The sequence below is a fragment of the Phlebotomus argentipes genome, unplaced genomic scaffold (assembly GCF_947086385.1).
Source record: "Phlebotomus argentipes unplaced genomic scaffold, Phlebotomus argentipes genome assembly scaffold_18, whole genome shotgun sequence".
Taxonomy (NCBI): Eukaryota; Metazoa; Arthropoda; class Insecta; order Diptera; family Psychodidae; genus Phlebotomus; species Phlebotomus argentipes.
In genome coordinates, this window is record NW_026776177.1 from 29,906 (window position 1) to 57,873 (window position 27,968).

General features: G+C 48.1%; 1 protein-coding gene across 1 annotated transcript in view; it reads right to left on the reverse strand.

Moving 5' to 3' along the window:
- The window catches only part of LOC132260646 (titin-like), a 60,949-nt gene that overhangs the window by 18,165 nt on the left and 14,816 nt on the right, over nucleotides 1-27,968 (reverse strand). Inside the window, exons 9-29 of the mRNA XM_059758903.1 lie at nucleotides 26,871-27,810; nucleotides 26,646-26,806; nucleotides 25,800-26,226; nucleotides 24,444-25,742; nucleotides 24,169-24,375; nucleotides 23,957-24,117; nucleotides 22,306-23,787; nucleotides 20,980-21,493; nucleotides 20,098-20,865; nucleotides 19,604-19,903; nucleotides 19,144-19,235; nucleotides 18,896-19,076; nucleotides 18,742-18,831; nucleotides 16,023-16,154; nucleotides 12,977-13,198; nucleotides 9,643-11,365; nucleotides 8,394-8,623; nucleotides 6,955-8,319; nucleotides 5,035-6,891; nucleotides 4,824-4,967; nucleotides 2-4,758 (exon numbers count right to left, since the gene is read on the reverse strand). Coding sequence (XP_059614886.1) covers nucleotides 2-4,758; nucleotides 4,824-4,967; nucleotides 5,035-6,891; nucleotides 6,955-8,319; nucleotides 8,394-8,623; nucleotides 9,643-11,365; nucleotides 12,977-13,198; nucleotides 16,023-16,154; nucleotides 18,742-18,831; nucleotides 18,896-19,076; nucleotides 19,144-19,235; nucleotides 19,604-19,903; nucleotides 20,098-20,865; nucleotides 20,980-21,493; nucleotides 22,306-23,787; nucleotides 23,957-24,117; nucleotides 24,169-24,375; nucleotides 24,444-25,742; nucleotides 25,800-26,226; nucleotides 26,646-26,806; nucleotides 26,871-27,810 — 17,052 coding nt within the window. The remainder of the gene's footprint in view (nucleotide 1; nucleotides 4,759-4,823; nucleotides 4,968-5,034; nucleotides 6,892-6,954; nucleotides 8,320-8,393; nucleotides 8,624-9,642; nucleotides 11,366-12,976; nucleotides 13,199-16,022; nucleotides 16,155-18,741; nucleotides 18,832-18,895; nucleotides 19,077-19,143; nucleotides 19,236-19,603; nucleotides 19,904-20,097; nucleotides 20,866-20,979; nucleotides 21,494-22,305; nucleotides 23,788-23,956; nucleotides 24,118-24,168; nucleotides 24,376-24,443; nucleotides 25,743-25,799; nucleotides 26,227-26,645; nucleotides 26,807-26,870; nucleotides 27,811-27,968) is intronic.

Sequence of the window (27,968 nt, forward strand, 5' to 3'; positions counted from 1 at the left end):
CCCGCGGAAGTTGCGAGTCCAAGATGAGATTAGCCTTCGACAGACATTTCAACGACGCCTTCGTCGAATCCGATCCGTATTTGTTAGTTGCCCTGCACTCGTACTCGCCAGAATTCTCCTCGTAGCAGTACAGAATGTCAAGAATGACGATGCCAAAGTCGTGGAAGGTTCTGAATCTGTGGCCATGAGGCAGTTTCTCACCCTTGTAGAACCACTCCACTTTGAGGTCGGGATCTGTGACTGGCGTCAAGCGCGCCTCGAAGTGAGCACTCTGTCCCTCCACCAACCGGGTGATCTCCTTGATCTGCGTCACGAACTTCGGTGGCTCTCCAACGGGTGTTGTGGGTGTTGCCGGTTGCTGAGAGAGTCCACTCTCCAGCTCCCGAATCTTAGCCAGAGACTCAGGCTGAAGACTGTCGAGGAAGACGCCACCCTTGCCAGTGCACTGCAGATTCGCCCTGGTGAAGTCCTCGCCATACTTGTTGGAAGCGCGACAGACATATTCACCGGAATCGTGACTCTGAACATAGGCGATGTCCAGAAGCACATAGCCAAAGTCAGCCACTGGCTTGATCCTCGTGGAGTGACGCAGAGGTTGTCCGTTGTGGAACCACTCGACCTTCATGTTAGGATCGCCAACAGGCACAAGAGTGCACTCATAGTGGGCTGATTGGCCATCTTTCAGTCCAGCCAAGCTCTGGATTTGCGTTGTGAACCTCGGTTTCTGGCCCTGAGACTTATCAACACACTCGAGATTCACGCTGATCTCTGCTCTGCCCCACTTGTTCGTCGCACGGCATGAATACTTGCCCGAATCCTCAATCTTCGTGCCCAAAATCTCCAGCACGACCATTCCGAAAGCATACACTGTCCTAACTCTATGACTAGCTTCAAGTGTCTTACTGTTGTAGAACCACTCCACAACCATGCTTTGGTCTCCAGTCGGCACGAGAGATGCCTCGAAGTGGGCAATTTCGCCTTCGCTAATGTTACTGATATCAACGAACTCCGATGTGAATCTCGGCGGTTGACCGATTTCAGCTTCAGCCTTCTTATCCTCAGTCCTCCTCAGTGAGTCCTCCAGATCCTGAATCTTCTCCAGGCCCTCGTCGCCCTTCGGGTGCTGGGACTTCTCAATCACACTCTCCTTGCTGCTGCAGTAGACAGTGGTGGATGTGAACGCCTCGCCGGCCAGATTGTAGGCTTTGCACGTGTAAATGCCCTGATCTCTCTCGTAGACCTCAATCAGATCCAGGGTGACAAAGCCAAAGTCGCTGGTCATCTTGAAGCGCGATCCGTGCTGCAAGATCTTTCCGTTGAAGTACCACTCAATCTTAAGATTGGGATCATCTTTGGGCTCAACCTGGCCCTCGAGATGCAGTGGCTGAGCCTCGGAGAGCTTGAATTCTGGGTGCGTCGGAATGACCCACTCAGGCTTGGGATACGCCTTCTCAGGCCCAGCTGGCTTCCTGGCAGCACGATCCGCGGCTGCGCCTTCAGCCTCCTGGACAGCCTCCAATCCTGCTTTGCCCTGCGGATGCTGCGTGTCCAGGAACATTGTAGCAGTGCTCGTGCACCTCAATGAACCAGATGTGGATGCAGATCCCTTGCTATTTGTCGCCTTGCAAGTGTAGATTCCAGAGTCCTCAGCGTACGCGTGATTGATGTCCAGAGCGATGTACCCAAAGTCGTAGGTTGTCTTGAAGCGAGAACCAACTGGCAGGGGTTTTCCGTTGACGAACCACTCGATCTGCATGGTGGGATCCTTGGAGGGCTCCACGTTGCACTCGAAGTGCACATTGTCTCCTTCGCGGCACTCCACGTTGTTCAGATGGGTGATGAAGACGGGGGTTTCGTAAGTGGGCTCAGGGGCTGCCGGACGATCGGCTCGCGGCGCCTCAAGTTGTCCAATGCGAGGCAGCGCGTCAGGATGCATCGTGTCAGCCAGCAACCAGTGGCGATCCTCGATCTTAAGAGTGCACGTGGACACAGCCTCGCCGAGCAGATTGGTTGCGCGGCAAGTGTAGATGGCTGAGTCGTCAGCACGGAGGCCATTGATGGCCAGCGTGACCAGACCGAAGTCGAAGGTGCTTCTCAAGCGAGTTCCAGTCGTGAGGGAGACGCCATTCTTGAACCACTCAATGCGCAAGTTGGGATCAGCTCGTGGCTCCACTTGTGCCTCGAGATGCACATGTTGTCCCTCCACCAGCTTATCGTGGCTGGTGAGGTGTGTGGTGAAGACAGGCGCTTGCTGCGGTGTTGTATCCACAAACATTTCGGGAACACGATTCATGGCGGCTTCCTTCTGTTGAATCTTCTGCCATGATTCAGGAAGGAGGGTCTCTCCGGCGATTGACGATCGTGATTTGACTTTCATGGCTGTCGACGAGACTGCTTCACCAGCCGCATTGATAGCCTTGCACATGTACACACCGCTGTCTTCAGACACCACCGAGTTGATGTCCAGCGTGACGAATCCGAAATCGTGAGTCGTTCGGAATCTCGATCCCATCTTCAGCTCCACGCCATTCACAAACCACTCGAAGTGCATCGTGGGATCTCCGACTGGGACGACACGAGCCTCGAAGCGAGCGTGCTGTCCTTCCCACAGCTCCGCAGGACCGGTGAGGAGTTGGGTGAAGATGGGCTTCTCGAAGACGCGATCGGGTTCGTCTGGTCGCTTAGCCGAGGGCGCCTCGAGTTGCTGGATCTTGCGCATTCCCTCTGGATGCTGCGTCTGCAGCTGAATGTTGGCGTGAGTGCGAATCCTCATTGACGCTGTCGTGACTGCCTCTCCCAAGGGATTGGTCGCACGGCACATGTACACTCCCTGGTCTTCCTCGCGCACATGCTGAATATCCATCGACACATACCCGAAGTCGTGCTGCTTCGTGATTCTCGAGCTATCCTCCAGTGGCTTGTCATTGCGGAACCACTCGACCTTAAGCGTGGGATCACCAACAGGGATCAGACGGCACTCGAAGTGGGCAGTATCGCCCTCAACGATGGTGTCAATGTTCTGCAGAGGCTGCGTGAAGACGGGCCTCTGTCTGGTCACCTGTTCGGGAACGTCAGGACGCTTGAAGGGCTGCGCTGACTCCAATTGGCGGATCTTCTCGAGACCCTCAGGACGCTGCGACTCCATGATAATGCTGTCCTTCGCGATCACTCTCATCTTAATGGACGACACACACTGGCCGAGAGCATTTACTGCACGCACAGAATACTCTCCAGCATCCTCAGGCACAACGTGCTGAATGTCCAGAGCCACATAACCGAAATCGAAGGTAATGTGGAAGCGCGATGCGGACGGCAAAGGCTTGCCGTTGTGGTAGAACTCAATGCGGAGATTGGGATCGTGGATGGGCTCAACCTGAGCTTCAAAGTGAGCTGTCTGTCCCTCGTACAATTCCGTTGTTCCCCGGAGTTCGGTGACGAATCGCGGTGGACTGAGAGGCAGATCCTGAATTTCAGGACGCGTGGGTCCTGCTTTGGATTCCAACTTCTGAATCTTCTCCAAACCGTCTGGATGTTGCGTGTCCAGGATGATTGAGCGACGATTGACGACGCGGACGTTGCAGGTATTCATGGCCTCGCCCAGGAGATTGGTTGCCTTGCACATGTAAGTGCCCGTGTCCTCGCCATAGACGTACAGGACATCGAGGGCAACGTAGCCAAAGTCGTGCGTGGTTCTGAATCTGTGGCCAGCACGGATTGCCTTGCCATTGATGAACCACTCAATGCGGAGATTTGGATCATTAATAGGCTCGACGCGACACTCAAGATGAGCATGATCGCCTTCCTTGAGATTCTCAAGACTGTTGAGAGGAGTGAGGAAGACGGGCTTCTGTCCAACTTCCTCCACCTCAGGCTTCTGTGGCCTCTCGTAGCTCTCAAGCTCCCTGATCTTCGCCAAACGCTGCTCATCCAGCGTGTCCAGGTACAATCCTGCATTGGGATTGACTTTGACTGCGCACGTTGTCACTGCCTCTCCGACAGCATTCTTTGCCTTGCACATGTAGGTTCCCGTGTCTTCGGCATAAGCGTACAGGATGTCAAGGGCCACAAAGCCAAAATCGTAGACAGTCTTGAATCTGTGTCCCTGGGGAATAGGCCTACCATTGCAGTACCATTCCACCTTCATCGTGGGATCATTGACTGGCGTCAGCGTTGCCTCCAGATGGACAGGTGTGCCTTCCTGCACAGTCGCATTGCGAAGTGGTCGACCAAACTGAGGCTTCTCAGCAATAAACTGATCCTCCTCAACCTTCCGCTTGTACCGCGAGTCATCCTCGAGGTACTGAATCTTCTCAAGAGCGCCCTCATGCTGTGTATCCTGAATGATGGACTGGCGCGTTTTCACACTCAGCTTGATCGACGACTGAGCCTGGCCCAAATTGTTCACGGCACGGCAAGTGTACTCGCCGCTGTCTTCAGCGTAAACAGTGAGGATGTCAAGAGCGGCAAAGCCGAAATCGTACTGTGTCCTGAAACGATGGCCCGTCTGCAGTGGCTGGCCGTTGTGGAACCACTCGACTCTCAAGTTGGGATCCGGATAGGGTTCAATGCGGCACTCATAGTGAGCGCTCTGGCCCTCAAAGAGATTCGTCGGGCCGTGCAGTTGGGCTGTGAAGCGTGGGGCCTGCTTCACCACAACATCCTCCTCTTCGCGGCGAGCATAGCGTGAAGTGTCCTCGAGGTGCTGAATCTTCTGCAAGGCTCCCTCATTCTGGGTCTCCATCTGGAGGGCTGCTTTAGCTGCAATAAATAGAGACGTATTGTTAGGGAAGAACGCAATTGGTGTTGTATTTGTATCAACTCACATTGAACGATTAAAGAAGCAGACGTAACTGCCTGACCCAATTCGTTGATTGCCCTACAAGTGTAGGTTCCTGAGTCCTCAGGATTCACGTACTTCATGTTCAGCGCCACATAGCCAAAGTCATGCATTGTTGTGATGCGATTGGCTGCAAATCAAATGGAATTGCATTAATCACTGCGATGGTGATGAATAAGAAGTAATTCTAAACTTACATGCTTCCAATGCAACTCCATTTCTCAACCACTCGACCTTGAGCTTGGGATCTCCGACGGGGATTAGACGTGCTTCAAAGTGCACCGCCTGATTCTCAGCCACTCGGATGTCCTTCACGGGAAGAGTGAAGAGCGGAGCTTGGCTCACGATCTCTTCCTGGACGCTCTGGCGCTGGTATCGCGAAGAGTCCTCCAGCTGATGAAGGCGCGTCAGAGCTCCTTCGTGCTGTGATTCCATGTAGATGGACTTCCTAGTGTGGATCATGGCAATGGCTGAGGTCACAGCCTCGCCCAGAGCGTTCACGGCGCGGCAAGTGTAGGTGCCTGAGTCCTCGGGCAGACATCCCATGATGTCCAGAGCGACGAATCCGAAGTTGTTGGTCTCGGTGAAGCGCGATCCGGACTTGAGCGGGGTGTTGTTGTGGTACCACTCCACCTTCATCGTCGGATCGGACACTGGGATCAGACGGCACTCGAAGTGAGCCCGCTGACCTTCCCTAATCTCAATATTCTTGAGTGATGTTGTGAAGATCGGCGCTTGTTTGGTGATTTCATCCACAACTTCATGGCGATGGTAGCGTGAGCGATCCTCGAGATAGTGGATCTGCTCCAGGCCAGCCTCGTTCTGGCTCGCCGTGAGGATCTGCTCACTGCCGCGGCACACGAGGCTGCACTGAGTCTCGTCAGAGCCGACAAAGTTCACGGCGCGGCACGTGTACGTGCCCGAGTCCTCGGCGATCAGATCAATGACGTCCAAGGCGACGTAGCCGAAGTCGTGGATGGGACGGAAGCGGTGACCCACCGTGATGGGCCTGCCGTTCTTGTACCATTCCACTTTGAGATTTGGGTCGGTGACCGGCTCGAGTTTACACTCAAAGTGCGCATGCTGACCCTCGCGCATTCCCTCCAAATTCTTGGGGCGCGTGAGGAAGCGCGGCTTGATGTTGACAATCTCGTCAACGTACTCTGATCGCTTGTAGCGTGACGAGTCTTCGAGGTATTGGATCTTCTCGAGGCCTTGTGGGTGTTGAGTGTCTAAGATTAGATCCTTCTTCGCGATTACGCGGACGGAGCACGACGTCACGGCCTCGCCGAGTTGATTGCGCGCCTGGCAAGTGTACACGCCCGAGTCGACGGCATAGACGCCGAGAAGGTCAAGTGCGACGTAGTCGAACTCGTACGCGGGCCGGAAGCGATGACCGGTCCTCACGGGCGTTCCATTCACAAACCACTCAACGCGCATGGTGGGATCGCCCACGGGCTGCAGGCGACACTCCAAGTGCACATTCGTGCCCTCCACGGTCTCGATGTTGTGCAGTGGGCGCGTGAACTGGGGCGCCTGCATCACGGTGATGTCCTCAGTCACTTGCTGGCGCCGCCGCGAGGCGTCCTCCAGCGCCTGGATCTGCTCCAGTGACATCTCATTCTGCGTCTCCGTCATGATGTCGCTGCGGCCGATCACGCGCACGCACGCCGACGTGTGCGCCGATCCCAAGTGGTTGATGGCGCGCACGGTGTACTCGCCAGAGTCTAGGGCAGTTGTGTGGATGATATCGAGTGCCACATATCCGAAGTCGTAGTATGTGCGGAAGCGCGAGCCAACGGTGATGGGGCGACCGTTGTGGAACCACTCCACTCGCATTGTGGGGTCACCCATGGGCTCAAGGCGGCACTCGAGATGCACGTTTTTTCCCTCGTGCACGGGTTGGGGGTCGGACAGCGGGGTCACGAAGATGGGCTTGGACTTGGAGATCTCCTCAATCTCGTACTGGGGCTCGATAAATTTTCCCTCCTCCATGCGCTGTGTCTTCTCAAATGTGCCCCGATGCATGCTGCTGGTGTCGATGCCGGAGCGAGCTGCAAAGCAGAATCAAGGTCAGTGTCACAAGAAAAGTCCCTAAAATCAATCACTTCACTCACTCTCAACGATCATCGTTCCCTGGAGCTGCGCTTCGCCCAGCTTGTTCCTGGCCACGACAGTGTAGACTCCAGCATCATCTCCGCGAACGCCCACAATGTCCAGAGCCACGTACCCAAAGTCGTGGTACGTCTGGATGCGATTGGCTGACATGATGGGCTTTCCATTGTGATACCACTCCACTTTCATGGACAAGTCGCTCTGTGGTTCAACGCGAGCCTCGAAGTGAGCTCGCTGGCCCTCCAGGATCTTATTGGTGCCCTTCAGTGGGCCCAGGAAGCGCGGAGCTTGCGTCACGCTCACATCTTCCTGCTCTTGTCTCATGTATCGCGACGAGTCCTCGAGGTGTTGGATCTTCTGCAGTCCGCTGGGGTGCTGCGAATCGTACAGAATGTCCTTCTTGGTCACCACACTGAGATTGGCATTGGTGGTGGCCTGTCCGATGGAGTTGTACGCGCGGCACGTGTATGCGCCCACATCGTGGATCGTGAGCTGCTTGATGGTGAGTGCCACGTAGCCGAAATTGAAGAAAGACGTGATTCTGGAGCTCGCCTCCACGGGTCTGCCGTTCCTGAGCCACTCCACGCGCAGCGTCGGGTCACCAACAGGCTCGAGACGAGCCTCAAAGTGAGCAAAGCCACCCTCGCGCACCTCCAATTGGTCCTTGATGGGTGTCTTGAACTCTGGCGCGTGCAGGCTCTCGGGGATCTCTTCCACGTACTTCTGGTGCTGCTGCTTCTGGTAGGCCTCCAGCTGCTCCATGCGCTCAATGTAGCGCTGCTGCTCGGGGATGCCCAGATCCGACGTCACAGTGCTCTTCGTGATGACGCGAATGGTGGAGGTGCTGATGGCCTCGCCGAGTCGATTCACGGCACGCACGGTGTACGAACCAGCATCTTCAGCCCGTAGGTGCAAGATGTTGAGGGAGACGTAGCCGAAGTTGAAGATTGCAGTGATTCGCGAGCTAGCCGTGATTGGGCGGCCATCCTTGTACCACTCCACGCGCATCGTCGGGTCACTCACGGGCGTGAGTTGGGCCTCGAAGTGGGCATTCCTGCCCTCCTCGACGTCACCCAGATTCACCAGTGGCTTGATGAACACTGGCTTCTGATTCGTGAGCTCTTCGATGCTCTCGGCGCGCTGATACTTGGAGTAGTCCTCCAGCTGCTGGATCTGCTGCAGACTCTCAGGATGCTGCGTGCGCTGCTCAATGGACGCTCGCTGGCTCACAGACAGCACAGCACGAGACTCTGCAACGCCCGTGGCGCTGGTCACGCGACACACGTACTCTCCGGCATCCATGCTAGTCACGCTCAGCATATCCAGAGCGATGAAGCCGAACTTGAACGTGTATGTCGCTCGAGAGCCTGAAAGAAGACGGCAAATGATCAGCTCAGGGACTCAGAGAGGGATCCTTTCTTTAGTCCGGGGATGTGCTTACTTGCAGTCATGGGCCTTCCGTTGAGGAACCACTCGATGTACATGGTGGGATCGCCCACCGGTTCGATGCGAGCTTCAAAGTGAATCTTTCCGCCCTCCATCTGCTGCGCATCGCGGAGAGGAACAATGAATTGCGGAGGTGGATAAACCCTGTCAGCCTCTCCTGGCGCCAAGTGTGGCTTGGCACGCTCAACATGCTTGAGATAGATAATCTCTGGACCAGGAGCGGGTCTGCAAATTGCAATGAAAGGTCAGTAATCAATCATAAAGCTGACTGAATCTCTGCTCGCGCCAACATTCGCAAAGGTCCAGGTCATTAAAATGAAATGCTCCAATCTCACCACTGCTTGAGATGATAAAGTTTTTTCTTCGGCAAAGCCACAGAGTTTAGTATGAAGAGCGACAACTTTAGCTGAGATACTTGGCGTCATGCCAAATTAATAATAAACACGCGTATTTTCACGATTTCGCTCAATCCCACTCCCAGAGTTTGTGGCACATTTAAAATTGTCTTGTATGAATCTTGGCGTCTCGCGAGAGTTTTAAGAAGCTTTCTGTTCACAGAAAATTTTCGAGGGATAAAACTCGTGAAATGTCACAAACAATTTTTGCTATAATTCGGCGTGTGATTTTATCTAAGAATTCTACTCTCTTTTTTTTCCACATTCGAAGCCGAAGTCTGGCATGAGAATATTGTCTATAATTAAAAAGGATGATATTTTCACTCCCATTTTGCCATTATGAACAAATATTTTTCTTTAATTAAATGCAAAGCAAAGTCTCGGCAATGCAATTAGCATTTAAAAAAAATGATCCAAATGAGGAGAATGAGGTCAAAGCAAAGGCGTTTTGGAAACGCTTTGCTAATTTTCTAGGGCTCGTGGCAACACGCGTAATTTGTCAAACGTTTATAAATAAAATACTTTCAAGCTCACAAAATCAACTTCATCGCTTCAATATTCAGTGGTGAGATTTTGTATAAATGACTCAAGAAGATGGCAAAGATTCTAGAAATGTGCAAAAATCAATTTTCAGGAAGTTCAAAATGCTAATTTATTGCACTTTTCCTGATAGTCACAGGTGTCAATTTGACACGGTCATTCAATATCTTGCACAAGAGAAATCTTGGCTTCTTCCCATTCACAAACTAATTTGTTAATTTCCGCGTGGCACAAAGCCAGTAGAAACTTTGAAAATTGATATAAATTGAAATCAATTATGCCTGGTTGCTTTGGGATTGTGATACTCACTCTGGTTCGATGACTCTTGTGGGTCTCGGTAGATGTAGACGTCTTTGCTCGGGGATATCATCTTTCGGCACTTCCACGTAGAGCCTAGCTCTGGTGGCTGTGGAGCCTGCAACATTCTGCGCTGTGCACTGGTACCATCCTGAGTCCGACGGCTTGGCCCTCAGGATGTCTAGCGTCGTGGCACCGCCCTCAATCGCCACCCGGACGTCGGGACTCACGGCGATCGGAGCTCCGTCCTTCTGCCACGTGATCCTGGGCGTGGGTGTGCCCACGGCGCGAGCGTTCAGCTGCACGGGCTCTCCCTCGTGAACACTCACGGTGGTGAAGCGCTCGACGAACTTGGGCGCCACGACCACTTCCTTCTCCAGGACATTCAGGCGCGCCTGACACGCCACTTCGCCGGACTTGTTGCGCGCCACGCACGACACCACGCCCGCATCGCGTCGGCTCACGTTGATGATCATGAGCGAGTGGTTGCCGGACTCGTTCACGAGGATCTTGTGGGTGGCGTCATCGCGCACCTGCTCGCCGTTGATGAACCAGAGCACCTCCGGATAGGGGCGCCCGGTGACGCGACAGTCGAAGCGAGACATCTTGCCTTCGCTGGTCTCGCGGTCCTGGAACGTGCGCACGAACGTCGGCGCCAGGGCCTTGCCGGCCTCCGCCACTTCAGCCATGGTGTCCACTGGCCTGGGTTCGGCCACAGCGGCGCTCTCGGTTGCCGGCTCGATGGCCAGCACGGCGGAGGACACCACAACTCCCTGCGTGTTCTCGGCGAGCAGAGTGTAGTGACCCGAGTCGGCGTACGTGGCGTTGCGAATGCGGAGCGTGGCTTGCTGGTTGGAGTAGGTCATTTCGTACTTCTCCGACGCCACAATGCGCTTTCCGTTGCGGAACCACGTGAGTCTGGGCTTGGGATTGGCGCCCACCTTGGCGGTGAACACGGCGTCCGAGCCCTCGACCAACTTCGAATTGCGCGGCTTCTGGGCGATCTGTGGCGGCGCGGCGGGACCGAGATTTCTGTCCACCTGCGTGATCAACTGACTGTCCGACTCGGAGACGTGGCGGCGCGTGATGGACTCGCGGAAGGAGACCTCGCGCAACAGGCGGTACTCGAACGTGTCCACCTTGAAGTCCTCCTCCACGAGGCTGTAATTGTTGTAGCCATTGCTGAAGTTCTGCTGCTGCTCATAGCGCTGAGTGGACTGAGTGCGCTGGCCCAGGCTGTTCTGGCTCGACTCGTACGTCTGGGCGAACTCCTTGCGGTAGCCCTGGACCTGTGGCTGGCCCTCGAACTGGATGAACACTGAGCAAATGGCCTCGCCATAGTCGTTCACGGCGAAGCACGTGTACTCGCCGATGTCCTCGGGGCTGATCTGCCGGATGAGGAGGGAGACGTCGCCCGTGTTCTCGTCGTAGGTCATCCGGTATTTCTGGGACTCGAGAAGTGGTGCACCTTTTCGGGTCCAAGAAACACGGGGCTTGGGGTTTCCGCCGAGGCGGCCCTGAAACAGAGCGTCTCCTCCTTGGGCAAATCGCGCATTCTGAAACACTTGCTCAAAGATCGGCTCGCGCCTGCCGGCCGGGCCGCCGGCGTACGGCTTCGGGGCCACTTGCTGATACTGCGCGGTCCGCTCATACTGCTGCTGCTGCTGCTGCTGCTGTTGCTGCTGGTAGACCTGCTGTGGCGGCTGAATTGCCTGCTGCTGTGATACTCCTTGAACTGCAAAAGACATTACAGCAGTGGATCAGCATCTGCTAAGCTTGTGCCAAATATGCTCAAATATTTGCAGAATTTCCACTTCAAAATGATCTTCAAAGAGGTGAAAAAAAGGAATTTCGCTCTTAAAATAAGATTTTCCTTCTGCATTTAGATATTTCGGAGAGTATTAAAAGTGAAAATATTCATTTTCCCATCACCAGACAGAAAATTGTCATTCTGCCACTCAAAATTCTCGCATTTATAGCGATGCGAAATGCATTTTTATTCATAATCTAAAGATAAACAGACGAGTTTCTTTGTAGACTTCAGAATTAGAATAGAAAGATTAAAAATAATGCAGGCTGAAGAATTTCCATTACTAAATATATTTTATAAATTCATTGTAAAGAGTTGTAAAAAAAAGTGGTAGAAATCAAAAGGATTTCTGAAATCTCAATGAATAGACCTTGACGATTGAGTTTCTTGCGTTTCTTGGCTGCCCACGGGTTTGGATAAGGAATCCCGATTCAAAGAAGAAAAAAAATTGTGGAAAAGAGTCGTTAGAGTGTGAAAATGGTGAAAATAGTCCGTATGAATGTTGCTGAACAAAAATATTTCCCCGATGAATCTCTCTCGCAGAAATATGCATTGAGGAGAGAAGAAGGATGTTAAAAAAGAGATGCTAAAGTAACTTGGCACTAATCCACATTCTACGCTTATTTTTAGCCACTTCACCATTGAGATCACGTTACGCGGAACCTTTTTAGGAGCACTGAGCTCAGTCGTAATCCAAACTTCATTCACTCAACTACAATCTTTCCTGGGGCGAGGTTTTCCAAAAGGGTTTCTTTTGTGGAAAAATTTGATATTTTCACCAGAAAAATCTATCTAAATCCAAGGGAAATTCTGTGGGTTTTCTGGGTATTTAATCGGTGGGAAAATTGGATAATTTTTAGGGGAGTTATTGAATTAAAACGGTTTTTTGCGAAGATCTTGTCTCACTCTGAGTCCAGAAAAACCTCAAAAATTCATTATTTCACTCAAAACTATTCACTTTTTGCTGGGATTTTCACGAAAATACACAATTTAACACCATTTTGAGGAACTTTTCTTGCCATTTCATCCACTTTATTGTCACTTTTATCACCACTTTGGCCCCAGATGATCGTTAAGATATGATTTTTTGGGCATAAATTCACAGATTCTCACTGAAATACATCAATTTGGCTGAATTACCAGCTGTAGCAATAAAATATCCACACTAGTCGCAATTTACAGTGAAGAAAGTAATGATGCACCATATAAAGAAAATCCACTTTTTGTCCCAGAAATCACACACAACGCGTCTCGAGATGGCGTAACTTTTTATTAAATATTCAATGCAAATCCACACCATAAATGGCAAAGCCACTCACTTGATTTGGCTCAAATTAAATGGCTCATTGCACATACACGAGATTTTATGCTGCAGCAAATCACAGAAAATGCACAGAGCGACACTCATAGACAAGATCTTCACAACCGTGGGGCCTTTTTGGTGCCTTTTCCATCGATATTTTCGACTTTTATGGAGCGCCATGGACCACAGAAATGCACATGAAAAGATGAATTTTCACAGGAATTAATCCACACCTCGCTGTTGAGTCGTGAATTGCTGACGGCTCACAGTGTGTTCAGTACGGCTAATCCTTTGCTGGCTAATCTGCTGCTCATATTGCTGCTGCGAACTAACAATTTGTTGCGATTGCTGAGTCTGCTGCAGCTGATATGGATTCGAATTCTGTCGTTGCATCGTGAAAAATTTAGTAATCCCAAGTTGTGGCAAAGAATTGCACGAAAAAGCACTTTTCCTTGGTCAATTCTCTTCTCCAACACTCTGAATTTTCTTCCTCTTCTTCAACGGCGACTCTCAAATTTCACGAGAGCTCTTCGCACTTCACAAGGACAGAAAATCAGAAGAAGAAGAAAAAATATAATCTCCACGTCAAAATTAAATACACTAGATAAATAATTTATAAATTAAATAACTTTGTTTGATAAATATGCACACAACGAACGAAAAATCCAACAAATAGCACTGAAATCCTCTCTTGGTGCTGCTGTTGAAAATTTTCTAAGTCCACTCTTGCCACTTATTCACTAAGTCCGCTACTAGCAAATTATATCCAATTTGCCGTCTAGGGCTCCTCTCAGCTAGCAGAGAGCTCAAGTCATCCCGCGAGACTAAACTTTCAAGACGTCGATCGTATTTGAGTAGCGAGCGAAGAGTGATCAGCTCGCGATCGTGCTGGCGCAGTGAATGTCTGAATTTCCACGGAAAATTTGTGGTGGGGGAAATTTTCAGTGTCCCAAAATAACTTTTAACAAATCTTTTTAGAACATGGCGCAAACAGCTCACCCAAATCCAACACTGTACTCGGAGACGACGGTTATTTAAAGATTGCCCGATCGCGGCACGATCGCACGCCCCCGAAGCGTCACGAGTGCGCACGAGGAGCACTTCGGTGCCGACTTATCAACAGGTAAACAAGTCTCACCTGATAACAGGACGTCAATCTGTCTTTGGACCCCTAAAACTGCACTTCAAATGCAGATTTTTTGAAAATTTCTTTTGCCATGAGTTTTCAAATCACACGAGGATCATTTCTTTAGGTTATCAAAGGACAACATTTTCAGCTTCATGTCCTGAAATCAGGCGCATAAGAATCTACAAGACTTTAGGAGTCATAATTCGTTAAAGGCACATTTTTAGTGCTTTTAGATCCGGAGTAAAAGCGATTTGAAGTTTTTTGGGGAAAAATTGAAGGAAAAAGGCTGTAATTCTGTAATTTTTGAACAGTCCCGAAACATTTTGGGCCAAAAAGGATCCTAAACTATTCCTTTACAATCCGTCAGAATACATCAAAGATCTATTGTCAAGTCTTAAGGTGCATATTTACGATTATATGCAGTGATGTTGAAATATTTCGTGTGTCTTGAAGTGCAAAGAAGCCTTATTTCTCAAAAAGGACTTCAGGATTAGGAATAAATCATTCAAAAGTGTATAGAAAACACTTCACTGTATAATTCATCCGTATATTGTTTTAACGTAATTCCTTTTTATTCACCAATTTAGGGATCTGAAGTGGTTAAATAGTGATTTTCGCAACACTTTTATAAGAAAATTTATTTTTTAATATCAAAATAAGTTTTGAAGGTTTAATTTTTAAATTAATATAAAGGCCAAGACGACACCAATTATTGACAATTTTATTAAATATCGAAATCTCAGACAATCATAGAAATATTTGCACATTAAAATAACATAATGTTCATAATAAGAAAAAGGATAAAAGGAGCGAAGTAGGAAATAATGTTTGTTCTAGTGAAATGTCAGTTTTTACGCATTCTATTAAATTGTGAAAAAACATTTAACTTATTTCTTGAAGTTTTCGAGATATTTCAGTATATTTGTGCTTTTGACAATTTTTCTGTTATGTTTTCCATGCTAAGATGCTCTGAAATGATTTTGAAATCATAAGAAATGTGCCAGAATCATACTATTGTGCACTCTTTTCAATTTGAACAAAGACTTTTGCCCTCAGAGTTCAAGTTCGTTCAGTGCTTCATAAAGTTCTCATCCAACAATTAATAATGATGAATTTTATTTGTAGTGTTTGCAATGGAAATAGCAATGACTTCTGATAATCATGTCTCAATTTTCCAATTTACTGATTTCAATTGGATGAAAAAGTCATTTTCGAAGGCATTTGATGCCTCTTATTGATGGCTTCTTAGCGCGTCTCGCGAATGCCAGATATGAAGACTCATGTGGAACGGAATGTCTTTTCGCTCTTTTCGCATCAAAATAAACAATCAGCTGGGAATCACATATTGGAATGAATAAATAAATGAAATTGTGGCGTCATGCGAAGGTCAGACGCAATTGGGAGACGAGTGAAATTGGTTAATTTCGTCCGAGGAGCACAATTTAAGTGAACACAAAACTTGATGCTGAATGACACAATGGGCATTGATCGTGAAATATCACTCGCGGAGATGATTTTTATTGCAATCTTGAATAAATATTGAACTGTATTTATGTTTGGAATGAGTGAAAATATCTCAATGTGTCAGCGAACAGTTTTCAAAGTTTCTAAACAAATAGAGAAGAATATTTCTCGCAAATGTTTCTCTCATCAAATATCGAATCTTATGAGATTATTTCATTAAATATATTGGTTGAATTTGAAAGCAACATCCTGTGACCGAGAGTTGAAAGAAAGAGCGATCATTATGTGAAATTTCAAACAAATCACCAACTGTGTGAATTATTGAGGAGAAATGCTACTTGGAATATGATTAGTGACGACAAGGAGTTTAGGGGTCAAAGATTCTTCACACACACAACATCTCTTGGTGGTTTAGCATAAATTACATGAGTTTTCCACGTATGACAAGATGTTTTCCTCAGAGTGTTTTAAAATACTCTCCGCGTTCTTAAGCAATGCAATGTAATAATAGGAATTATTCAACCCCTTTACTCATCATTCATTGCTTCTATTTTGCACCTCCTTGTGAGCAATTCACAGAATTCCTTCTCTCCCACATTCGCTCTCTCGGCGATGATTAATTCTGAGGAATTCATGGTAGGTGGAAAGCCTGTTTTTTCTTCTTCTAACTCTACATATCCACATACCTGACTTGGAAGATGGTGAAAGCAGGCTCTCCAAGACGTTCTCCCATTTCTCTGTCAGTGGCGGACTATTTCTGCTCACTGGGTGTTGCTTGTATTCCACAATGTACTGTGTGTGATTGAGCTTTGGCGAATCTGCGAGGGAGAAAAAAAATTGAAGAGGATTTAACAGTCAGCGAATGGTTTATATCAAACACCTCTCACTTTATGTGTGTTTGGCTTTTCTTTCAGGTTCCTTGCCTTGAGAGTGAAAACTCTCCCATTTCCCGCCCACATGGCGCTGAAAAGTGGATTCTCTTGCGCAGAGAATTGCCATTTTTGCGATGTTGAGTGTGAATTTTTTTGGAATATTCGGACAATAAACAGGCTTTTCCGAGTTAATTTTGGACGTTGAAGTTGTTGATACTCGTTGAATCTCACAATTTAGTGAGAATGTGATTTTAGGACACATTTTTTGGCATCATCGAAGCCATCGCATATCTATTTATAACGTTCCCACAATTTTCCTTTGCATGTCGGTAAAATACTGCGAGTTTTCATGACAATTTTATATCGTCTCGTGTTGATTGTTGAAATTTTCGCACAACTGATCGGATTTCCAAAGGAAACGCGACGCAATTCCCGCAAAATTTTCTATATATAGACTCGTGTCTCATTCAGCATTTTATGCATTTTCTGGGATATTGAATTGCGAAAATTCCAACACTTTGACGGAGAGAGCCTTGAAGAATGTTCCAAGCAAAAAGTCTCAGGAAAGCCATAAAGTCTTTCGCCACTTGAAACAATGATAATTTGGCATCGTACTTTCTGTCGAGAGTAAATTGGCAATTTCACAAGAGAGTTTTCAGATGTGAAGAGAAGACATTTCAATGCTACTGCACAGCTTAACTTCCGATGAGCCTAATTATCGTCTTTGCCTAAAATTCATGCGAAACATCGTCCTATTAATTGATCAATGATTGCTAAAGAGCTCTTGAATGAAAATCTCAGTGAATTGGCCTAAAATCAAACTAATGATGCACTGAAGATGATCTGTTTTGAAACGCCGCACTCGCGATGCGCATGATTTGTCAAGAGGAATTCATAAATCGAGTGTCACTGTTTCTGTCATGAGCAAACTCGCCCTATTCTTGCTGAAAGATTTCTTGTTTCACTTCCCATTAATTTTCAGCAGTGGACCTAGAAAAAGCAAAAAGGTGAGTAATGTGAGAAACGAAGATCAGAGAATTTTCTCAGAGAACATCTTTCCACGCGAAAATGTAGTTCGTTGGTGGAAAAACGACGACGAAGAGGAGGAAAAACAGAGACATTTTTTTATTTCCTTTATTTATCGGTGGAGAAAACAGAATTATCCTCATTTATATTCTGATTTTGATGAGGAAACTAGGATTGCTTGATGATTTTCTTCATTGGCGAAAGGATAATGTGGGAAATTCTTCATCTTTCTACGGTTTTTAATACTCACTGAGGCGCCGCTACAAAGTATTTTCGAACAAGGATGTTTGCATTTGCCAAAAATGATCCTCTGAAGATGTTAATAATACGATCAGAGCGACATTTGAGTTTAATTGCAGACAAAGTGGATGAATTAATTAGCAGGGAATTTTATATCTTGACTCAGTTGCCAAGAAAAGACGGTAAAAACCTTAAACATTTCACTCGACACTCACCAAATGTCCTCTCTTCATAATTGACTAATTCGACACACCAGAAACTTCCCCTAAGTCATAGAAAATTTTAATAGCATTCGATGAGATCATCCGCTGTGGAGGCGTTGGACTTTGAGTTCCACTGCGAATTCTTGGATGGTTTCCCAGGTGAATAATATCATACGATTTATATTTATAACACAAGTCACAGACATTGTTTAAATAGACGATGAGAGACTCTCTTGGCAAGACTCTGGCAGGAACTGTGAATGTCAATTTATATCATCTGATCGACTCACTCATGTGCTGATTAATTCGCCTATGTTGAAACATTGCTGATTAATCCGACATGCAATTCAACGAGAGAGCAGCAATTGATAAAAATATTGAAGGCGAAGAGTAAATATAGGATCTTTCGACATGTTATCCACAAATACATTCGGGAAAACAGTGAGATTTTTTCTCTGTCTAAAAATAATTTCCCGAAAACGTCGGCGTCGCAGGGAAAATGTGTGCCAAGAGATGTTTTGGTTTTTATTCACAAAAATCTTTGGCACACTCAATCATCACAGCTGATTTTTAGCTGATCCTCACTGCGCCTGCGATCCCCTCAGCGTCTTCGGCTCACTTCTCCTGCAGCCCGACGACAGCCGATCTCACCTCGTGCAGGGGAAGTTCGATCATCACTCGATCGCACGATCAGCGATCGGGTCGTGATTCTGCACGTTGTCACGCCTGATGATGTTTTGGCACGAAAAGTGCAAACAACGCTCGTTGCCATCGCAACAGTGTTTATGTTTTTATGTACAACATCTGATTGTTTTGTATATTTTGACGAGAGAGCAAAGTGAATTAAAAAAAATGAATGGCCAAACCAGAATGTGTGCCAAGTTTCAATACATTAATCTTTATTAAGTAACATACGCGTTTTGTGAAATTCATTGAAATACAGAGTATGTCAGACATACAAAGCTGAGTGTGATTGAATACAAAAAAAGAGAGTTTTACTCATTAAAATACACAATAGATATTCGGGCCGAATTCCTCCTTCCTGTGGCGCTATTTTCGGTAACCCCACTTATTGCCCGGGACAAGTAGATCGGCAGTGGTCGTGACAGAGCCCAGCTGATTGGCTGCTGTGCAGGAGTATCTTCCAGCATCCTCTGCAAGAGATGAATTTGAGGTGTTAAACATCTTTCCCCACTGATTCTTCTGCCAATTGCACACCTGTAAATGCATGAGGAATCGTGAGACGACAAACTCCATTGCGATACTCAATGTGATGTTTCAGGCTCCTTCCGAGTTCCACTCCATTCTTCGCCCAAACCACCTCAGGATTAGGCTCACACTGAACAATGCATTCGAATCTCGCCAATTGTCCTGCAACCACAGCGATGTCCTTAAGGGGCTGCAAAGAAAGCAATAAATCTCATTCTTCTCCACAAGAATAATGCATATTTTGCGCTGTTTCTCACCGTTATGACTGAAGGAGGCTTCTTGGGTTTGTCCTCCCGTGATAAATTCACAGGAGTGTGACTTCTCTGACCAATAGAATCCCTCTGACGATCTGCAATGTGTACAACAGTCTGATATAGTAAAGCCTCTTTGAGTCTCTCACATTTGTATTAATATTCTTTAGTGAAATGACTTGATTACTTACACTTGAACATTGATGATGCATGCAAAATGAGTCCGTGTTGATGAGTTATGGAAGGACAATCAACCATAATAACATGACAATAAAAACACAACCAAAACACTTTTTGTATGAAAGAAAGACGGAGTGATCAAATGCACGGAGAGATGCAAATTATTATGAATTTCTCAGGAGAAAAAAATGGGTTAAAAAGGACGCACGAGAAGCTGAGAAAAGGAACACGCATAAAAGAAAAACACACAGATTCCAAGACAACACAACACCAAACATCTTTCTACCTTTAACATATGCAGTTCCCGCGGATTGTTGATGAATCTGATCAATATTGATGTTAATTGGTAGGCTATAGCGCTTGTTAGGAGCCCAATGATGAGTGCCATTGGTCATAGCCGCCGGCGTGCGTTCATGATGGACGGGCAATTCGATATCTCCAGTTCTCTGGAGTGGTCTCTTATCAGCGCTCATGCTACTGCCGCCAATAAATCTTTTACCTTCACCCGGAAACAGGATTCCGAACTCATAACCAAAATCATATTTGAAATAAATCAGGCCAGTGTCGGGGTCAATATGTTTCGTTCCTTAAAACATTTACAAACAATAGTTCGTGTCAGTGAATGTTTTTTTTGTATGGCTTTCAAGTTGAGAGAAATATACAACAAAATTGGATGATGGATTCAAAGAATTCAAGATCAAGAAAATAAAAGCTTTAAAAATCCAAAAGGAAAACAAATCATCCAAGAAATGGAAAACCAATGCCAGATCTGAGACTTACCGTACTGCGAAATTCGAGACTCTTCTCGGTAAGCTTGTGGTTCTGTGTCTGTGCTCATCGTCTTCTTGAGGATGGGTTTCTGCGTTGTCGGCTGACGCTTGATGTCTGTCGACACGTCCTGCATGAACTGACTGGCCTTGCTCTTGAAGGAACTGCCCATGTCTCTGAACTGACTCTGCGGATAGCCATAGTCCACTCTCTGCTGCGACACGTACGTGTCATCCTGCGTCTTGCCGCCGTACTGATGCACTCTCTTCGTCGCGTAGCGATCCAGCGTCTGAGTCTTGTACTCACTCGAGCTCGTCTGCAAGTGCTGCGGCATGAGCGGCGGCTGAGTGTCAAACTCCATCGGCGTGAGAACTCTCTGTGTTGGATAAGATCGCGGACAACTGGCGGCTCTCGAGGTTTGCGGTGGAGCCACGCGACGATACTGCGGATCACTGTCCATCGGACTCGGCGTCCAGAGAGGACGAATGCGTGCCGCGTCCACTTCACTCTCGTAGTCGCTCTCGCGGAAGTCGCCCTTCACGAACCTGGTCGGAGTGGGCGGCAGAGACACCCTCGGACGAGGCGACGTGTCTCCGTTTGTCGCGGTGAACGGAAACGGCTCCAAGTGCTGCTCGAAGTTACTCTTCTTCTGTCCGCCATCGAACTTAATCACGCGCGTCGTTTGATTCATATTCACGACACGATGACTCGTTTCGGTGTGCTCTCGCATGTGCATCGTATTGCTGGTTTCTGTTGCGATCGTGTTGTGAACAGGAGTTCCTGTGAAACAATAAAAGTACCTTCAGTTAATGTTTCCTGGCTGATTTAAAGGAAAACCTTCCAGTAGCTCCGCCCACTTGAATGCCCCGCCCCTAAAATATTCCTCAATATTACCTGCAGTTGCAGTGAAATAGCGCGTTGACGTCACCGGAGTTGGCTTGTGCACGAACAGCGGCGGCTGCTGCTTCGGCGTGTGACTGTAGCTTGGCTCCGGGAAGCGATGAATCTTGTCAATGGGCTCAAACTTGGGGCGCGGCGGCGCTTCCTGAGCCGGCGGTCGGCGGTCGAATTCAGAGGGAGGCGTTGGCGATCGGTGGCCATCGGAGATGTGCGATCGCCGACCTGTGGGCGTCAGATTGAGCCTCACGGGCCGGTAATGCGGCTCCGAGTCCGAGTCAGTGGGACGCCAAATGGGCGCAATGCGGCCCTCGTAGTCACTTTCGTAGTCGCTCTCGCGAAATTCACCCTTGATGAATTTCGAGGGACTCGCTGGTGGCGGAATACGAGGGCGTTTCAGCTGTGGTGGATCCGCCTTGAATGGCAACTGTTCCAGTTGATTGTCATCCAAGTACTTGTACTGAGTCGTCGTGACCGAGATGTTCTTGATCAACGATGCCGTCGAGTATTCCTGGTGAATGAGACAAGCAGGAAGAGATATAGCCAGGCTTTTGATGGGGGGAAATTGCCGGTTGAAAGACAAACATGCATAAAATTTACGCTGAATATAAAATCTGTCTACTAAAAAAATAAGAATAATCATGAGGAAACTGTCAAACAAACAGAAGTGATACAAGCAGAAATAGCTCAGATATAAATATGAGGGTATTTTCTCTTACTCTGACCATTGACCTTTACTGCCGACAAGTTATACGTTTGTTTATGCATAAAAGAAGGAATTCTGAAGCATTAAGATCTGGTTCGGAGGTGTAAAAAAAAATATCAACCTCAATCAGATTTGAACCTCCATAAATTAATTCACTGGACAAACACTTGAAGTGCAAGTTCAAATCCTGAGCTTATTATTATTATCTCTTTTTTTACTTCAATACATTTTAACCAGGTTGATCCAGAATTATTTTTTTCCTTCAATATTGATTCCAATAAATCAATACTTATTTTTAATAATATGCCAGATCTAAGATATTCTTGTGCAATATATCTCACTTCCCACACTCTTCCTCACACGTTAATTGGTCATGTAATAAATTTGTGGGACGTAAGACAAATTCTCTGGTTATTCTAAAATTAAATGTCCGAGACATTTGTGAGTATTTCACGCTTGCGTCACACTCAATCATCGCAAATTCACTCTGAAATCGCATGCAGGTTAGGGAATTTTGCTCAAGTCACGCGCACAAACTGGGAAAGGTCACACGGAAAAACTGCAAAAAAGGACAACGTGGAAGCTAATTTGGCACACATCCATCGAACCAATCGCACCTTCGCATCAGTTCCAGATGATTCTTGGGTTCTTTCATGCTTGTGATTGTGGTGCCTGTAGTGTTTGGCATAGGGGACAAAGGTGTCGTGGTAGGATTTGGCATGATACTCCTCAGTGTCGGCCATGTAGCCGCTCGGGAGAATGGGCTTCCCTTCAGTGATGGTGTGTCTGTGGTCAATAAGCTTGGGAGCTTCAACGTGTTTGAATTCGGGAGGCCTGGACCATGGCATTGAGTCAAAATCGCTGGAGTACTCAGCCTCGCTCATGTCACTCTTGAGGCAAGGCTGAGGTGCTTGGGGAAGGACAGGTGGTAGGGATCTCTCACGCTTCGGCGGCGGCACAATTCGCACGCCGCCTGGTGGAACGCGAGTCGGTTCTGATTCGATTTTCCTCTCAAGGCTCTCCTCCAGTGTCTCCACCAGTGATTTCTTGCGCTCAAACTTGGGCTTCGGGGCGTAACACACCTCAGGCGGCGATCCCGGCTCCAGGTGGATGTCGTGGAAGAGCTCATGCACGGACTTCGGGCGCTCCTTCCTCTCAGACACCTGACGAACCAGCTGAGGCGCCACAAGATCCGGCACCTCCTTCAGCTTCTCCTCAAAGACCTTCTTAGCAGCATTGATGGAGTATTTCTTTGACAAGTCCTCGACTTCAGGAGCCTGACTAGGCACAGCTGAGTGATAAGTGCCTATTTGGGACTCTTGCGTGCTGGAGTAGAACTGATGTCTCGACTCAGAGACTTCCGATGTGAATTCATGAGTCTTCGGCAGTGCCCAGAGCTTCTCCATTGCCACACCCTCGGCTGAGGGACGCGGAGACACACTGCCTGGCTCATCCGTTCTGGACAACTGCGGCAGGACTCGCACGCCACCCGACGGGGTCTCTGTCTCCTTGTGCACTTCCTCAAGGCGCTTGATGCGATCCGAGATGTTCTCTCGCTTCAGCTCCGCCTTTGGCATGAAGCCAATTTCCGGCACAGGTCCCGGCTCCAAATTCAACGCCCTCAAATCACTCGTCACGTCAATTTGTGGCTGAATGATTGGCGTCGGTGACACTTTTATATCGCTGAATTTCGTGTACTTGTCCTCAGCGAATGTCATCGGTTCGCTCTGAATCTTCTGCTCGAAGAACTCCAGCGCCGACTTCTTCGTGATGGACTGCGTCTGAATGCCCGTCTCCTCCTGGCCAGGCTTCGGTGGCACCTGTGGCGGAGTCTGTGTCGCATCACTCTTCGTTTCCTTCTGCTCTGTGTTTGTGGCTGAGGACTTCAGCTCAGCCGCACTCTGAGGAAATGTCAGAGTTGGCAAATCGGGAAATGCAACTTTGTGCTCCATTCGCATTGTCGCCTCAGTTGTGCGTCTTGTCTCCGTCACCAGTGTTGACTCCTCAGATCCGTGCATATCCATCTCAGTGTGGGACACCGTGTGAGCAGAGTGGGAAGAGCCCGGCGCTCTAAGAATAGCTGAACTCTCTTCCGACCCCTTAATAAATACAGCATTTTAACATGGATAAAAGACAACTGTGATTTGTGTGTGGTGTTGAGCGCAATTTTGAATGAATGCGACAAAGATTGTCTTACTTCTACTTATCCAAATCTTCCACCGATTTTAGTATGTGTTCTAGAACAGTGACAATTAACTCCTATCCTACCTTTCTCGTGTGATCCTTGGGATCCTCGTAAACGACAGTCTTGATCACTTCAACGACTCTCTCAGGTGTTTTCTCCATCACGGCGAAACTTGCAATGCTCTCCGCCTTCCCTCCAGGATTCACAGCTGACACCATGAACTTCCCGGCGTCTGACAGTGAAGCTGCAAGGAAAGGTTAAAGTACACTGGACGTGCAAAGCTGTAATTGCTCACCATTCTCAATGATCAACTTGTAGCAATTTCCCATCTTCAGAATCTTGTGCGACGACAGCGTGGCTTCACTGAGCGGAAGATCATCTTTGGACCACGTCACCGTTGGCTCAGGCAGTCCTGTGATCTCGACGTCCATGATAACTCTCTCTCCGAGTTTAGCTATCTGTGTTTGCAGTCGATGGCCAAAGACAGGAGGAAAGATGGATTCTGAGAAGCAAGAAACATCAAATAGACACACACGCAGTTAATGGATTTACCGCGAAAGCCAGACTCACTCTTCACAACCAAGTCAGCAACACTCGTAGACGTTCCAGCTGCATTGTTGGCCGTGCAAATGTATCGCCCAGCATCTGGAACCGTGACGTTGTTCAGCTGAATGGTGACTTTATTCAAGTTGCACGTGACACTGATGTGACTATCGTTCTCAATCGGCTCACCATTCTTCGTGACTTTAATGTCTGGCAGCGGAAATCCGTCAACAACCGCCTCCAACACCACATTGGCGCCCTGATCCACAATCTTCCCGATCAGGGGCGAGACGAAGCGCGGCGGTGTGTGCTTTCGCGTCACTTTCGGCAGATTCACATCAGACACATTCCGGATAATACTAACAACCGACTTCTGCTGAAGAGCCGGCGAGAAGTCTTTCGATTGATGATATTCCTGGAATTGGCGCGAATCAATTGCATCCGGTTGGCTGGTGAGTATTTGAGTTTGAGGAATATTATTCGCCACTGAGCTCACTTGCTGCGTGGATGTCGTGGTGAACATTTGCTTCTTGATCGTCACCAGGGACGACTGAGTATTGTGCTCTTGAGTGTAGGTCTGAGGACTGGCCACCAAGGGTGGATTGTAGTCACCCTCGAGATTCACGTAAGCCACGCAAGTGGCTTTTCCAATTTCATTCTCCGCCACGCACGCAATTTTGCCAGTGGTTTGACTCGTGACCGCGGGAATGGTCAGCACTTGACGATCTCCACTTGTGGAGACCAGGAAGTTCTTCCCATGCACGGGCTCATCATTGAACATCCAGCGAATCTTTGGCGTTGGCTTGCCAAACACAATGCACTCGAACTTCGTCGCCTCGTCAATTCTCACCATGCGATCGCTGAAGAGCTCTTTGAACATCGGGCAAATGTAGTGCTCCTCGATGATGACCTCTGGAGCGGGTCGCTGAGCGTCCGCAACATTGACAGACTTGACAATGAGGTGTGAGAAGCACTTGGATTCACCCGAGGAATTAGTCGCTTTCACCGTGTAAAGACCCTTATCATCCGTGTTGACGTTCTCAATGATCAACTTGATCGCGCCGTCATCGTCGTACGACATCTGAATGCGATCATTCGCCGTGATCTCGCGATTGTTGAGCAGCCACTTGATCTCCGGCCGCGGATCGCCGACGACAAGACACTCGAAGACCACCTTCTCCCCCTCGGACGCCAAGATGTCTATCAGCAGCTTCTCAAATTTGGGCGGAGCGACTGTTGACTGAAGTCTCTCGCCAGAGACTCGAGTCGCGGGCTCCAGGTTGTTCAGCGGAGTCACTGTCAACTGGCAAAAGCTGGATGTTTCGCCTGTAAGAGAGGAAACGGTGAAATAGTCTCTCTGGTTGAAGTCAGTTATGAATTCACCTGCAGAATTGATCGCCACGACTTTGTACTCGCCAGCGTCTTCTGTGTACGCCTCGTGGATGATGAGAGTGCAGCGATCGCCTTGGAAGAGCAACTGAATATCAGCTGACTCCTTCACGGGTCGATCGTTGTGGTACCAAATCACCTCCGGCTCCGGTTGGCCCACAATCACGCAATCCAAGCGCACCGACTTGCCCTCGAAGACGCTCGTGTTCTTGAGCGGAAGCTGCACAGACGGCTTCACCGGTTCCATGTCGCTGGCGAACTCCGAGTCGGACGTCTCGTTTGGCACGCGCCCCTTCACGCACACATTGCACGCGTTGGCCACCTCTCCGGCGAGATTTTTCGCGGTCAGCGTGTAGATGCCGGTGTCTTTGAAGAAGGCCTCTGGGATGAGCAACGTCACGCGATCGCCGTCCACGAGCAACTGAAAGGCGAGGGCGACAAGTGAGTGAGTGGCCCAAATGCTGGGAAATTGGGCTCTATTAATAGACTGCCTCTGTGTGTCAGAGGTTGATGGAAATGCACTTCCATGCACTTTCGCGCGCGCCCCACAATTCTTGGCAAGTGGACAAGATATAAAATCATGGGTGAGAATATTGCATGTTGAGATTAGTCGCTGGCAACGAGGGACACGCATTTTCGAGCCTTATTTATGCTCTCGCGCATCACAACTACATTAATCTCGGGAATTAATGGATTTCTGTGTAGGTACAGATCAGATATTTCGGGGCGTATTTTTCACACGCCAGTGGAGAAGGAAAAAATCATCGGAAAATCGACTGAGGAGAAAATTTCACAATTTTCCATCTCATTGACAAGACTGAGAAGCAAAAAAACACTCACTTTTGAGTCACGGCCTGTGAATGGCTTCCCATTGTGAGTCCAGAACAGTTCAGGACGCGGAATTCCTGTCACTTCGCACTCCAGCTTGATCTTCTGTCCAACGCGAGCCATCACATTCGACAAGGGAACCTTGAAGGCCGGAATCTCCGTTGGTTCCAGAGCTGAAAAAATGGAGAAAAAGTGTTAGAATCCGCTTCTCAAATCTTCCCCGTTTCTTTTACTCACGTTCAACCATTAGATTCGCAGATGTTTCCACCGTTCCTGAGGAATTGTTGGCTCTGCACGTGAACAGAGCCTGATCTTCCAGGAAGACGTGCTCGAACTTGAGAATAGCCAGTCCATTGTTGAACGTGATGATGTAATCCGGCGACTGATCGATGCAGATGTCATTCTTGAACCACTCAACGATGGGCAGAGGATATCCTGTGCATGTGCATCTGAACTCAAACGTCGCGCCCTCTTTCGCATATCCGGGCTGCAGGGGTTCCGTGAAAACAGGTGGTATCAGCACTTCTTCGGCCACATTTTCCTTCACCGTCAGCGTCGCCGTCGTCTCTGCACTGCCCGCAACATTCCTGGCTCTGCACGTGAACGTCGCCGAGTCTTCGGCCAGTGTTTCCTCAATGGCGAGCGAACAAATTCCATCCACAACCGATGTTTTGTAGTCCGAATTGCTCTGAATGGAGATGCCATCCTTGAGCCACTCAATCGTCGGCTCAGGACTTCCGCTGACAACGCAGATGAAGGTGAATCGCTCACCTTCCTTAATGGTGGCGTTGGTGAGACTTTGCGTGAAGTCTGGAGCAATGTTTGCTGGCGCTTGCACTTCAATGATCTCCAATTTCTCCACCTTTTCACTCTTCTCAAGCACCTCCTCCTCTTTCAGCTTAACAATTGTGCTATTGAGATCCTCCTTGAGCTTCAAAAATGACTGGAAGAGAGACAAATTTTCGGTATATGTGGTAACAGTCTTGTCAAATCCGTAGATCTCAATGGATATTTCAGACAATTTCTTCAGCTTGTCGAGCTGCAATGCCTCATTCTGATTAATGTAGTCGTCAATTTGATGTACCAATTCGTGGCCTTGCTCAACAGTGGACACAAATGGAACGGTGTTGCTCGTATGTGAGAAATATGTTGAATGTATTCGATACTGAGCGTTAATCTGCAAGAGAAATAATAGTTTTTGATATTAGGTCACGCATAAAATACTGCTTGACTTCAAGGAGAATAAATATAGACAAGTTTAAATACACAAAACAATAAATCAAATCAGTCATCAGACACATTGGTTGGGCTTTAAATTTAAAGTGCAGTTTTTCT